We start from the raw sequence: 14,033 nt of genomic DNA, 5'->3' as shown, positions 1-14,033 counted from the left end.
AAAACAACATATAGTTGGTCCAAATAATGCCTTTCTTTCAGATATATAGATCTCGTTGAAATTGTTTCTGTAAATTGTGTCTCGTTTGATGTGCAAAAAGGCGAGTAAGTATTCGTCAAATATGAGAAACAGTTACATTCACTGTCTAAGGTTTTGGATCAGACACTTCGTTCTTAGTCATGATATAAACTCCAAGATCAACTTATATAGAGTACATCGTTGGTAAACTAAATGAAATAGTAAAAAGGTTAATGAGTTGATTTTATTTAAAAAATATAGCCATGATAAGGTAGTTTTGGAAAGATGCCCAGTCATAAATGCAAAACTCTTTGAGAGATTGGTTCTCAACTTAGGTGTATTTCAGTATGTTATATATGAATTATTCTTGTAAAGTTTAATGCTGTCAGACAATGTTTGTTATGTTTATCTTCAAGGTCATCACGTCTACTTTGAATGAATTCTATCTGGAAGATGAAGCTGACAAACCAGTGAAATATCTCAGTGGTGGAAATAGGAGAAAACTGACCGCTGCATTGGCATTCTACGGAGACAAATCTATTGTAATCCTTGTAAGTCATCTTTTTGGAAGTCCTACAATTGAAGCATTTACGATAACAGTGCTACGATTATGTGAATATGACTAGAATGCATACATATTGGTATTGCATTGAGTACATAGCATTTAATATACAAATGGTATACCACAAACGCTGTTGGTCAGATTCCAATCACATGACATTATCTATAGTATAACTCGCAAGGCGATATTGCCCTACGTAGAGAGACTATTGCCCCTGATGTCATTTGGTGAGCATCATAGAAATATGTATTGATTGTTCTCTTGTTTTGTCCTTGGCAATATTTGCAATACTTCACAAAAATAAATGGATCTAAATCCAAACCACTGCTCATCTGTTCTGTACCTAACATAGTATCCTTTGTTGTGTCTGTTGCACTTCAAGATATGATCAGGTTTGGGCATCATAATTTCTTTGGAAAAGAGCGCCAGCCCTTTGACAGGTAACACATTGTGATGTAGCCTCACTGTCGTTTTATAATCGTTTAAACTAAAGTTATTCTTGGTTTTCTCTTGGTATTGTTATTTCGCCAATGCATAGACTAGTATGTAATTTCTGGTAGTGATGATAGTTTCATTCATTCATCATTTGCACTCGTTCAAAGGATGAAGTAACCAATAATATGGATCCTTGGAATCAGAGAATGATGTGGAACATTATAAAGAAAAAGAAATTGGATGGTGTAAGCATTATAATGACTACACATAGGTAAGTATGTCAGCATCATTGGATAAAATACGTATGTAATCTATCTATCTATCTATCTATCTATCTATCTATCTATCTATCTATCTATCTATCTGTATGTCTGTATGTCTGTCTGTCTGTCTGTCTGTCTGTCTGTCTGTCTGTCTGTCTGCCTCTGTCTGTCTGTATGTCTGTCTGTCTGTCTGTCTGTCTATCTGTCGATCTATCTATCTATCTATCTATCTATCTATCTATCTATCTATCTATCTATCTATCTATCTATCTATCTATCTATCTATCTATCTATCTATCTATCGTTTGTACAGACTTAATTTCTTAATAAGCAAGAGGTTTTAGAGTCGAATAGTTTATTTTCTTACAAAACATAATCTATGATGATATCAAGAATTTTTTTCATGGATCTTCTTCTTCCACAGTCTTGGAGAATGTGAAAGGTTATGTGATAGGTTGGTAATGCTGAAGAATGGAGTTATAAATCGCCAGGGCAGCTTGCAAGAATTCAAGCATAACTTCAATGGAAAGTTCATCGTCGACATATTTTCATCTGAAGCAAAACTGCCCATGCTATATACCCTACTGAATGAATCGTTCCAACCCAAAGTTTTTCAGGTATCTATCATCATTGCAAACGTACAATTCTATCATACGATTATTTATAGACAATACAAGATACAACACTAACTGAAGACTTATCATCCGTTCATCCAGCTATCCATACATACGTACATCCACGTATGTGGATGTACTTTCATTTTTTATCAATATTCTTACATCCGCCCGTGTCAAACCGCCGTCCCTACATACATACATACATACATACATACATACATACATACATACATACATACATACATACATACATATGTACGTGCTTACAAATAGACAGGCAAAGCACCCAAACAAAACACACATAGACACAGACACAGACACACTATCTCTCTCATATACACACACCTTTAATTTGTTGGTATTATATTTGAGATGTATGCCGAAGCTATCATGTTATATGCAACGTGTTTTCCTTTAGATGAGGTCGACAGATCCAATACAACTGGAAGTAAATGCAAATGTCATTAGTGTTGAAGAATTAAGAAAACGCCTGAAAGACATGGAAAGGAGTGGTGTCATCGACAGGTTTATACTTCAAGAGAAATCTCTAGAAGAGGTAAATAAATTTTAATGAGTATTCCTCTTAGAGAATTTGAGTTATTTAATGTATGCATGGTTTCAAGACGAATGCATGTTTGTTGAAACTCCCTTTCGACACAATGACAGGGAGAGAAAATCAATCAGTATATTATCATTCAATATATATTACTAAGAAGTGCATAATAAGAAACGAATGATGCAGTCGCAATCAATAAATGCAATCCGACGTTTCGAATACAAATTCTTTATCATAGGATAAATATGAATATATTTTAATATATATTACTAGTTGTGTATACACCATTATTTACCATAAGTTAGATAGCTTGATGTTATATTCTCTCTATATATTTTCCCTCCAGGCATTCATTGAATTAGAAGAAGACGAATACCAAGAGAGTGCCAAAGACTACACGGAGAATACAATTTGAAATGTGTTCTCTTTCATGGTGAATAATGGCGTTGTGTGAACTACTATGCATCTATAGATACCATCTATATAAAACATAGTGACGTTTGATTGAGGTCATACAAAGCCAGTGTAATAAGAAATATAGCGGTATAGCGTAAAGATTAGCATCAAAACTAAGTAATTTTAAATCAATACCTTCTCATCTATTTTAGGGTTTTATTTTCTTATACCTTTTTGATATTTTACTGATAAAAAGGTAACATTTCAAAAAACCTTTTGTTCATTTTAAGGATTATTTTTCTTCTGAAAATGTGTCATTTGGTTTGTAATTGACTTTTGACTTTAATATTCATAGCAATTTACTGTAATATTGTAAATTGTAGTACAGTATATCATAAATTGATGTTGTTTTCACTTCAGTATACTTTTTGAAAAGAAGTGCAAATTGTTTATTATAAATTTACATTTGATAATTGAGGTAAGGAACTTTTTCAATTCAACATACCTTTTGAAAATAGATGTATAGCTAATCATAGCAAGTTTTCATTTCCCAACATTTCTTGTTTCCATGGGGATGGTGTAAAATTTTGATCTGATAATATTTATATGTAATGATGTGGTTTCGGGTTTGCAAATATAGTAACAATCAGTTGTTGATTTCATTGAATCTCAAGTTTCTATTTAAGCTGTGAGTCACTTTATAGATTACTAAGTATTGTATGTTACATTCTCAACCATTATGAATGAATACTTGTAGATAAAAAAAGATATATAACCATGTAGATTGTATATTTTTAAAATTCAAGGGGTCTGGAACATAGCCATACGTAATGTAGCTTAACTACTATATAAGGACAATAAAATGTTGTAAATGGTAAAAGCAGACTAAGTCTTTGTGTATCGATGTTAAAGCTAAGACAAGTTTTTGCATGAGAAAGAGGGGCGCCACCTAACACTGACTGAGTGAATGTTATTGTAGGCGGAAAAGAAACAGATTTGTATGGAAAATTGCTAAGCAGGTTAAAACTAACTTACCATTCGGCAAATTATAATGACCGTGTTGATTTGTACGCTCGTGTGAAAATGTGACGTCATAAATAATTCATCCCAAGACATTCAGTCAGTTTTATCATAAAAACGCATACAATGTCTCTGCACGTCACATATCGCATTTTCCATAACAGCGTTATGATTATACTGGCATTGTGTTGTAAACCTGGAAACTTATACAAACACAGTACACCAGCCTTAGATATTTGTCAATATAAGTCTTTGGGAATTAGCTGAAGATTGTAAAATCGCAAAATATTCTGGTGGCGAAAATATCTATGATTATAGTATTTCAGGCTTGTAAATGTGTTGCTAAGTGGGGGCACTAGGACATATTCTTAGAATTTCAACATGAAAAAATAAATGGAAGTTACAAGTATCTATGATTCTTTTCATGTGAATTCAAGGAAATGAGGAAGTTAAAAATTCGTTCTGATATTATATGTACCCATGTAATGATTATAAAGCGCCTTGGGCACATTGTTGGAAAGTACTATGATGAATTTACGTCATATTACATATAATCGCTACCATGCCCATAAGACGCAGTTTAGTGTGCACATTCAGCTATAAATAGTATACAGACAAAATACATTACGCCAATAGTATTTCAATAAGTCACCTTCAATAATGTTTGAATCAATGTGATCAGCCATTGGGATGATTGAAAAAAAAACATTCACATAGAAATCGTCTCCGTGTTTGAAATCTTTAGGATTACACCTTTAACCGATGTATAATATTAATTCAATTTGTAAGATTATTTTCAGCGTCTCAATCTCCCATATTAATCACAAGTACACGTGGTCTGAGTATGTCATTGTGTTTACACTGTTTATTTGGTTATTCCCTTGTCATAGACACAAAATTGATTACATTACAAATGAAATGTTTAAAACGACATCAACATCACACGACGTTGGTCAAACCTTCTAATTCATGATTAGTGACATCATTACACAATTAAGACCCAGTATTAAAAGTAACCAATGTAATAACAATTTTCAATAAATAAAGAACTTTGTAACAAAATATTCAACTTCGAAATATACACATATAACAAAATATACATTTTATAAATATAAATACTTTGGATATGACTCTTCCACTAACATTCTTAAAGATCGTCGCTCCTGTTTTGGAAAACACTAAGTTATCCGTGCTAAATCTGTCACCAAGCGGAAATAATTCATCTTAGTTCATGAAAACCATAAATATTGAACGTGTGACTTATATTAAGAGTTATATTTGGAAATTATAGTGATTGATTGATTGATTGATTGATTGATTGATTGATTGATTGATTGATTGATTGATTACGTTATTGACCGACGATGATTGAAATCGACTTACTCATTCTTTCGTCGGCATATCGATTGTTTACTTTCATGTTATATTGCTGATGTTTGCAAATATGAAATTTAAGGATTAAAAGTTTTGTTTCCGGAAACTCTTTCATTTCATCTTTTAAATATAAATAAGACGTATGATATAACACCTTTCGACTTCTCTGCTTATATTCCTTATATTGGCAAATACATTTATTGGTTAACAGTTTCATTTGATCGATCCATCCATTCATTTTATTGTTTAAAAAACTTTAGATATAACTATCTTAGAATGTACTGGCCATTGAATGCGAAGATCAAATACACCACGTGCACAATGCAACAAAATGTTAGAGGGGTATTTACATATAAAATATTGTGCGTCATGGCAAACATTACACTTTCTCAAGAGTTATAAAAAATTGCACTTCAGTTGACCATATCTTCTGATTGTATTAGCATTTTAAAATCCGGTAGTGGTTTGTTGAATCCTTCTCTACCGACCAGAAAGTAGGTTATGATTGTTCCCTTTCCCTGTAAAACGAACCAATTACATTAAAAATGATTAACAAAGGTCTCCCAAATATTAACAATTGTCCTACATCAAAGAACTTTAATAACATATCAGTTTTATTTGGTACTCTAGTTCTTGGATAGATAAATTGATGTGATTAAGAACATTCATTTTAATGCATACCCATTGTATATCATCTAACATTTAATTTAGTTTCTATTTATAAATATTCAAACTACTTACATTGTTAAACTAATGATTTACCTCAGAAACCCTTCAGAAGAAGAATATTCCGAAAATAGTTTAACAGTAACAAAACGTTGCTGCCTGTTGAATATTGGTTATATTATGTATGCAATGATGAACTCGATAATTATTACTTGGTGTAATACAAAAATCGTTAATGAAAACAGATCGTGATGCTTAGTGAGCGGAGGTGGCACTGTATTCCCAATCTACTGATGACGTGTGAGAAGTCTCAGCAGTATCTGTAATTTAGTTTTATTTCTTGAACCAAACAACTAGATAAAATCAAATGAAATTACCTTGACAGTGATTGGACCCCTTTCTTCTAGATTGAAACCACCAAGTTCTGTTAAAATGTCTTTGCAACTCGGACTGATGTGAATTCGCAAAGCTATTTATCAAATGGAAGAAAGGACACATTATTTTATAATAGAGTGATGTCTGCAATCTCTATTTCCGACATCAAGGTAATAACATTGGAAAGAAGGATGTTCCTTTACAAGCATACGCGAACTTCAATGTGTTGTAGCTATCTTAAAATCATTGTTGTTTGTTTGACAATTATACTGAATAAATGAATTGAGCAAATAATTATACAAATAAACACCAATATATAAGGAGAGAATGCTATAAGACTGCTTACCGACTCCACTTGATTCCATTCTTGATGCATAATTAACTGTGTCACCAAATAGGCAATATCTAGGCATCTTAAGACCTACTACACCAGCTACGCAGGGACCTGGTTAACATAAATAACAACATATGATCGAGAGGAAAATCAACTTACATGTATAGATAAAATTTCCTGTAAATTTAATAAAGTATGAAAATACAGTTGTTATTTTTGACTTTGAATTTCATTGTTAAGATTGTCGACGTGTGTTAAAAATTAAACCTCACCAGAATGTATGCCTATTCGTAACTGAAGCTGTTTTCCAGGGCAGTGACGTATTTTGAATGACGTCATTGAACTCAGTAAGTCAAGAGCCATGTTTCCGATCTCAGCAGCGTGTCTACTACCATTACGAGTTGGTAGTCCGCTAACTACCATGTACGCATCCCCTATCGTCTCCACCTGCAATAAGAAAGTGAAAATTGTAACCGTCTTTGAGATAACCCAAGAGAGAGAGAGGTCGAGGTTAGTACCGGGTCAGGAACTCCTAAAACTTGGCTAATCATGTTGGTACTTTTGTCGATCTAATACCGGCACGTCTTGGCTGTTTGGGCTTATTATGCTAGTAACAATGTTACAACCGACTATCTTTCACATTTCTAATTTCAATGTAAACTTCATCTCGCACTTGAAACAACATAGAGATGACAGTCTCTTTCTTTCTTTCTCATACTAGTAACTAAAGTTGAGCGTACAGTGGAAGACATGACGGCAGATACTCTCGCCGGATTATGGATTAATGTTATTGTCAAATTTGTGAGCTTTCTTTGCAATGACTTTGCACAAATGTACATGTATCAGTTATCTACAATGTATTTTAGCACTATAACAAACCTTATAAACATCGTGGTTTTCAATGATAGAATCGAATGTTCTGTATAAGTCATTCAATAACGTTACAACCTGTAAATAAAAACAAAATGTTGGAAATTTGAAGTGAGAACTTGAAAGTGGATAGTTTTATCATCTTTAAATTCGAAACTCCATGATGTACATTAATTGTAGGTTTTGATTAACATATATCTCAAATGTACACACACATACATACACACATACACACACATACATACATACATACATACATACATACATACATACATACATACATACATACATACATAGTCACAGTCACACACACATACACACACACACACACACACACACACACACACACACACACACATTGGCATATACATATGTTTACATTGGTAAGCAAAGCTTGGTCATTTAGAATCCGTACCTGAAATGGTGAACTAGATCCAGCCAGTGGCGTGAAACCTACAATATCGCTAAAGAATATTGTTACCGAGTCGAAATTTTCAGGTTCGACATCTTTTCCTTGCTTCAGCTGGTCAGCCACAGCCCTGGATAGTCAAGGAGGGATTAATTAAACAACGTCAAATGTATGGAAAAATGAAATAAGTGTATGATAAGGTATACGTTTTTATGTTAGCTTACACAATGTTATTGCATCGTCGTAAACCACGGTCTCTTTTACGTAACCGTCCAAGACGCGCCGCCAATAGGTTATGATCTCGTTATTTCGCAGTGTTGCGGAAGAAAGAACAGCTCTGGTTTGCGAGAATGTGTCATTGTGTTGTTTTTAATCTACGGAAACTCAGATTGCTTCCAAGCATAATGTAAACACTTAAATGCAAATGTACTCGAAAATGCACTTTCGAAATATATGTTAGCTTTACACACAGGATATACAAATATATATGTATATATACAGCATGTGTACATACACTAAGTGGTAGAATACAAATCGAAAACCATAGATGTAGAGTGGTCGTAGTAATGATTAGTTAGTCATGAAATATGTTTGAGTCATTCTTCGTCATAAAAGTTTAGAGTTTAAAACAGATATAGGGAGTCCAATAATTGCCTACTACAATAAATGCCATGTCAAATTATACTACTCTTTACGTTCGACAACACGGGTAGTCTCGGGGAATTTGGTTGATAAACTTACAATTTAAATGTCAGTAAAAAGGTCTGTCAGACACACTCCCTGATTGTTGCGACGTCGGGCGTGTATGTTTTTTCCGAGACAATCAAACCTTGGGTTTTACGACAGCGTTGTAATTTCTGATCAGAAAAGTCTATTTTGCAGTGTATTCTAGACATATTCTTTCGCCGCACGTGAACTAGGACCCAATAATTGTTTGACCTTTGTAATTGAATGTAATTCCTCTCTAAAATGTTCATACACCTGCTTAGAATGGGATATACTTGTACGCATGACTTCGTTTTAGTACATACAAATATACGGGTACCAATGTCTTATTAAAATAAATGTGTTGATTAAATTCAAGGAGAACATATATATTGAAAACGCTGGGGGTCTTGGTTGTGGGATTAGCGGCAGACTTCGATGAAACAATGAATAGAAAAGACCAAGTTTGCACGTTTCTGATTGAAGTACACAATTATATCTCAGTTTCTTTGAACAAACCGACATCATTAAAAATATATTACAATAGTACAATACCTTGGTAACATTCTATACAACAGTTCGTCTGTCTTCCTTTGTTCCTCGGCAAGCTGATTTGTTCTTTCTGCAACTAAATCTTCTAAATGATTTGCGTACTTTTCCATCATACTTATCATGTTATCAATAAGGTTGGTTTGCCTACAGGAAATATTAGTTTCAGTTATTGTATAAGTAATAAAGGGGATCCACTCTTTGTCTGACGTGTCTACAGTATAATAACTTTTTAAGCCATCTATAGTGTTCTGGGTCCTGAAAGGATTATAATCATATAAATATACATGATTTTGCACTTTTCATTACCCTTTGATCGCTTCCCAATGTTGTGTTGAATGTCAAAGGGTCACTTAGTAGAATTTAAACTAATCATATACATAACCAATTATTTATATTTCTAGAGAACGTTGACAAAAATGTCAGACATCAGACACTTCTGTCGAGCCCACTTATTTTCTGTGTATGCCATTACTTAAATGCAAATTGCTATAAATGTTATCGGTTTAGAAATGATGGTAAAATAATAGTGACGTATAGGTTTAGCGGAAAACAAGAAACAGGAACGTAAGGTATCGGTGTTTTGTTTCGATTTAATCTATGCAAATGATGCTGTTCATTTCCATAGGGTCCTTTGCTAAGTGTTACATGTTTTGAAAGCATTCGATATTAATGTATAACATACTGAATATTTCAACTAACTCAGTGACAAAAGGTGTTACAGATTTTTCAAGTTTACTTCTCATGCTGATGTGAGCATATTGTTCGCATTGAACGAGAAGGAATATTTTATTTTAATCTGAACAGATATGCCTTTGGGGATATCATAGTTATAGAAATTACAGTGGATCAGTAGGATTTCACTGGACAGAACAGGGATAAAAAGTACACATGCACTTATACTTGAATTAAAGTTGAGATATAAACAGAGACATGTCATATCCTGATTGGATATCAAGGGTCGAATTGAAAATGACGTTTATGCTTGTGATTCTAGTGAAGACTATAAAAAGTTTGACTAAACTATGTCGAATTTATTGACCCCGAAGTACTTTTGGCGCTAAACTTTATTTTACCCCTGCTTTTGATTTGATTGTTGTTTCGCAAGAATGTTTGAAGGGTCATTTTCCGACACTACTATAATGTCCACACTCGCAAAATAAAAATAAAATGTAGTGCCTATCAAGATGAGGGATGGGCAATATTCCGTAAAGTAAAGAGAAATAAAATTTGACAATCTTGCAGTCTAAACAGTCGTATCCTTTCTATACTCATGGTGTCTCGTTGAGGGCAGCACCTGTAAAGCTGAACTTTGACCCAGTTCAGTACTCTTCTACCATATTATACCAGTCGAGTTGGCCTGTTATCGTTTGCAGCCCGTATGGTACTGTTGTTTAAATTTCGCCAAATTTTATCAAGTTTCTGCAGTCTCCCAGACAGTCAGATGTGTATACTCTTTTAGAAGTCATCTATGTGTCAACACACTGACCGTGTTGCTTATTTTCAGCACTATCGTGTACGAGTTTGTTGTCATCAACATAGTAAGAGTAGCAGCCAAAACATCCGGAGCCAGCCCTCGTGGTAGACAGAGAAACAGTAGACTGACAACCTCTGACAAATTCGTTTTGAAAGATTCAACAGTTCCAAGCAGCCTCGCTACAGAAATGTTATCTGAGTTTAGAGCTTTGAAAACTGAGGTCAAGACTTTACGAAAATTGAATTTACCAAGGCGGGAACTCTTCAACATGCGGTGATCGGTCACTGGGAAATGGAACAAACTTGCAAAGTTTTGGCGCGACTGTCAAAACAAACATTGCCCAGCTGAGACAAATGGCTGATGCCGATGTCCAACTTCAACATGACCTACAAGAAGCCCAACATCAGTATGTTCATGATTTTCTAAAACCATCTCAGGATCCACGAGCAAACTCGCTCGCAGTCGGGTAAGTCACAACGTTTTCAAACAAGAAAGTATAAAACTACCATGATATCAGTCTCCTGGCCACACGTCAGTAAAACCACGCCCCCATGGGGCAGGTAAAGAAATAAATTACGACTCGATATCAGTCAACGAGTTGTTTTGGGTTTTACTACTATTTTAGTGTACGATACCGTCAGTTAAAGGGAGAAGACAGTGCGATTACGTCATTTGAATATTCTCATGTGGTTTGCCTCAGTGTACCCCTGGTACATAGTATTGAAATACCATGGTGTTTTTCTCCGGGACATCGAATGTGGTATTCATATATATACATACTTGGGATATTATCCTTTATATCATCGTTATCGAATGACATACACATTTGAACCTCTTATATCATATTAGTATTAAACACACCAAACTCAAAATCAATATTGAATATATATAGTCAAATCTACGTCAAAGTTTCCGTCAACAAATAATGTTTATTACCTTCCTTTGTTGATTTTCTTCAGTCTTTGCACAACATGACTGAAGCTAGGTCTTTCGTGGGGCATTGTTTCCCAGCAGTCTGTCATTAATCCTGCAAACCTGTAATCTACCGACTCCGCCGACATACTTGGTCTAAATGGTGATACTTCGCTACCAGAGATAACTCTACCAATAATATCTGAAGTTAGACAAACAGATATATCATTTAGATAAAAATGCTAACATTATTGTCAGTGTAATGTGTGTTTTTCTGCGAGGGTCAATTGGTAAACATCTGGTGATAGCATAACTAATACTGTTATCTCGTTGTCTCGACAATATTTGTACTTGTCGACACAATGTCATCGCAACAGGTTTTCCCATAAACAGTTGTAGTACATTACAATCAATATGACTGAACACGTGTTAAAGTGCAGTGCGGCATATTTACAAGATTTCAAAGTTGAATAAATTACCTACGCGCGATTGTATTATCCGAAATGAGAAAGTAAGCTGATGGCAGTAATTAATACAACTGTACTAAAAGTAGCAACGAGTTTCATTTATCCTATTTTCGAATGTTAAATCTGATGATTCAGAATGTCCCAATACCGACGTTCTTATAAATCCACCATGTTGGCTTATGGCTTGTGTGATAATGTTTGCAGTGTAACTTGAACAAGAAAGTTCTGGGAAAGGTTTAACGTACTAGAAACGACTTATTTGATCGCCACTTTGTGTATTTATGTCAATAGTTAACATGTCTCCATAGAATTTTATTCTTAAAACTTTTATCTGTGTTCATTAAAAAGACAGGTATTCTGTATGGAAGACTTTCTATTTCTTAATATCGGCAATTACAAAGAGATTGTAATAGTCAAATTTAGAGGTACGAATACTATAACATCGCCTTTTAAAGTAATCTCTATCGCAATGAAACATCGTAAAAACGATAGAAACGACCTAAAATACCGTATTTATGAGAATGTTCACAATGAGCGCTACACGATGGTAAACGTCCAAAGTACGTCAAAGACATAAAGATAGTAAAATTATGGCTGTCATGAGAATATTGATAGTTAATGCGGGATGACCTGTTTTTTTCCGGGAAATCATGGTAATTTAAGAGGGGATTGTATGGTTACTGAATAATGCAGAAATACTGGTAAGAATTAACACTTTTACATTTTTCATGATCCCCTGAGGACTTGGCCTAACGAATACATTCACATTAAAGTCATGTTTACCTCTAGGCTCTAGATCATACATACAGTAAGGACTTCCTCTGGAGGCAATCTCTTGTAATATAATACCATATGAATAAACGTCTCCTTTCTGCGTATAAATCGGCTTTCTTCGGAACCCATGGCCATTTTGTGTTTGGAGCAGTTCTGGTGCTGTCCACAATAGCTCTGAAAAATAATCATGGATTGTAAAATGTATTATTCATACTAATAATACTTATTATATGCCAGTGTCTTTTTAAAAGGTCACCCTCTTCCAATGGTATCTCTCAGAGATACTGTAACCGGCAGCGATGGACATGAAATGTAGTGAAAGTTCAAGAAACAACATAATCAGAATTAATGTATCTTTCGAAAGTATCTATTCATTACTACGAACAATAATTTTCTTGCTATAAATGAGTCGAAAGAACCACTGAGTTGATAACTTTAATGTTGATGTGCAATCGATCAAGTGTTCTCAAATAATCTTTGCGCATAAATGTACTCATGCATATACAGTACATTAGCATCTTTATACACGAGAAGGTGACGATAACACATATATACTACACAGTTATTGTCTCTTTCATAAAGTTTTACTAAATTTAAAGTAATTAAGTGGATCAGGACAACTAGATTATGCATGATATATATATGTTCACCACTGGTATGGTAACTACATATATATTACCATTTTTAACCTCTTACCTCTGAATTGTGCGTGTTCACTTTCTAATGAAATATCCTCTCCCGCTCTGAAATTTCGTAAACCATAGTCTCCAATTTTACAAGACCATCTGCTGTCTATGAGACAATTGGAAGATTTGAAGTTGCCATGGCACTGAATGGTTGAAGAATGTAGATATTCCATACCCTGTACGAAGGGAATTCCTAGATTTTAGTAACTCGTATGCACCTCTTCTCAGTGAATAACCCCATCCCACCCCACCCCACCCCTTCGTGTTGCCGCTGCCAAAAGTTGTAATAGCTCTCTGCCCTATTGTCGAAATGACTATTGTCCGCGTGGCTGAATGTCCACTTGATTGTGAGGGAACAATAATCCCTGATGCTATATTGATGTGTTTGATGGTCTTATTTAGTTAATGTCACTCCAGTTAAATTGATAATGAGATAATTAGAAATCCACCAGTTTGCGTCCATAATATAAATGAAGGTATTTTATCACAACCAAGAAGAAATTTTACCCTGTTCAAATATTTCATGTTTTCACCACATGATCATAGCTAGTTTTGCTTAACTCTATCA

General features: G+C 34.3%; 2 protein-coding genes across 5 annotated transcripts in view; one reads left to right on the top strand and one right to left on the bottom strand.

Moving 5' to 3' along the window:
* LOC144447672 (ATP-binding cassette sub-family A member 2-like) overlaps positions 1-2,866 on the top strand; it is a 28,183-nt gene extending 25,317 nt beyond the window's left edge. The window contains exons 31-35 of the mRNA XM_078137750.1: positions 435-569; positions 1,183-1,286; positions 1,703-1,895; positions 2,314-2,451; positions 2,798-2,866. Of these exons, the coding sequence (XP_077993876.1) occupies positions 435-569; positions 1,183-1,286; positions 1,703-1,895; positions 2,314-2,451; positions 2,798-2,866 (639 nt within the window). The remainder of the gene's footprint in view (positions 1-434; positions 570-1,182; positions 1,287-1,702; positions 1,896-2,313; positions 2,452-2,797) is intronic.
* A 1,856-nt stretch (positions 2,867-4,722) lies between these two features.
* LOC144447849 (atrial natriuretic peptide receptor 1-like) overlaps positions 4,723-14,033 on the bottom strand; it is a 54,596-nt gene continuing 45,285 nt past the window's right edge. For all 4 annotated transcript variants that reach the window (XM_078137967.1, XM_078137966.1, XM_078137965.1 and 1 more), the window contains exons 13-22: positions 13,476-13,641; positions 12,789-12,953; positions 11,563-11,740; positions 9,156-9,296; positions 7,902-8,025; positions 7,496-7,564; positions 6,889-7,063; positions 6,629-6,727; positions 6,285-6,376; positions 4,723-5,759 (exon numbers count right to left, since the gene is read on the bottom strand). In XM_078137967.1, coding sequence (XP_077994093.1) covers positions 5,655-5,759; positions 6,285-6,376; positions 6,629-6,727; positions 6,889-7,063; positions 7,496-7,564; positions 7,902-8,025; positions 9,156-9,296; positions 11,563-11,740; positions 12,789-12,953; positions 13,476-13,641 — 1,314 coding nt within the window. In that variant the 3' untranslated portion in view covers positions 4,723-5,654. The remainder of the gene's footprint in view (positions 5,760-6,284; positions 6,377-6,628; positions 6,728-6,888; positions 7,064-7,495; positions 7,565-7,901; positions 8,026-9,155; positions 9,297-11,562; positions 11,741-12,788; positions 12,954-13,475; positions 13,642-14,033) is intronic.

Source organism: Glandiceps talaboti, chromosome 16, assembly GCF_964340395.1.
Source record: "Glandiceps talaboti chromosome 16, keGlaTala1.1, whole genome shotgun sequence".
Classification (NCBI taxonomy): domain Eukaryota; kingdom Metazoa; phylum Hemichordata; class Enteropneusta; family Spengelidae; genus Glandiceps; species Glandiceps talaboti.
The sequence above is the reverse complement of the archived record's forward strand: the minus strand, read 5'-3'. Positions and strand labels throughout refer to the sequence as shown.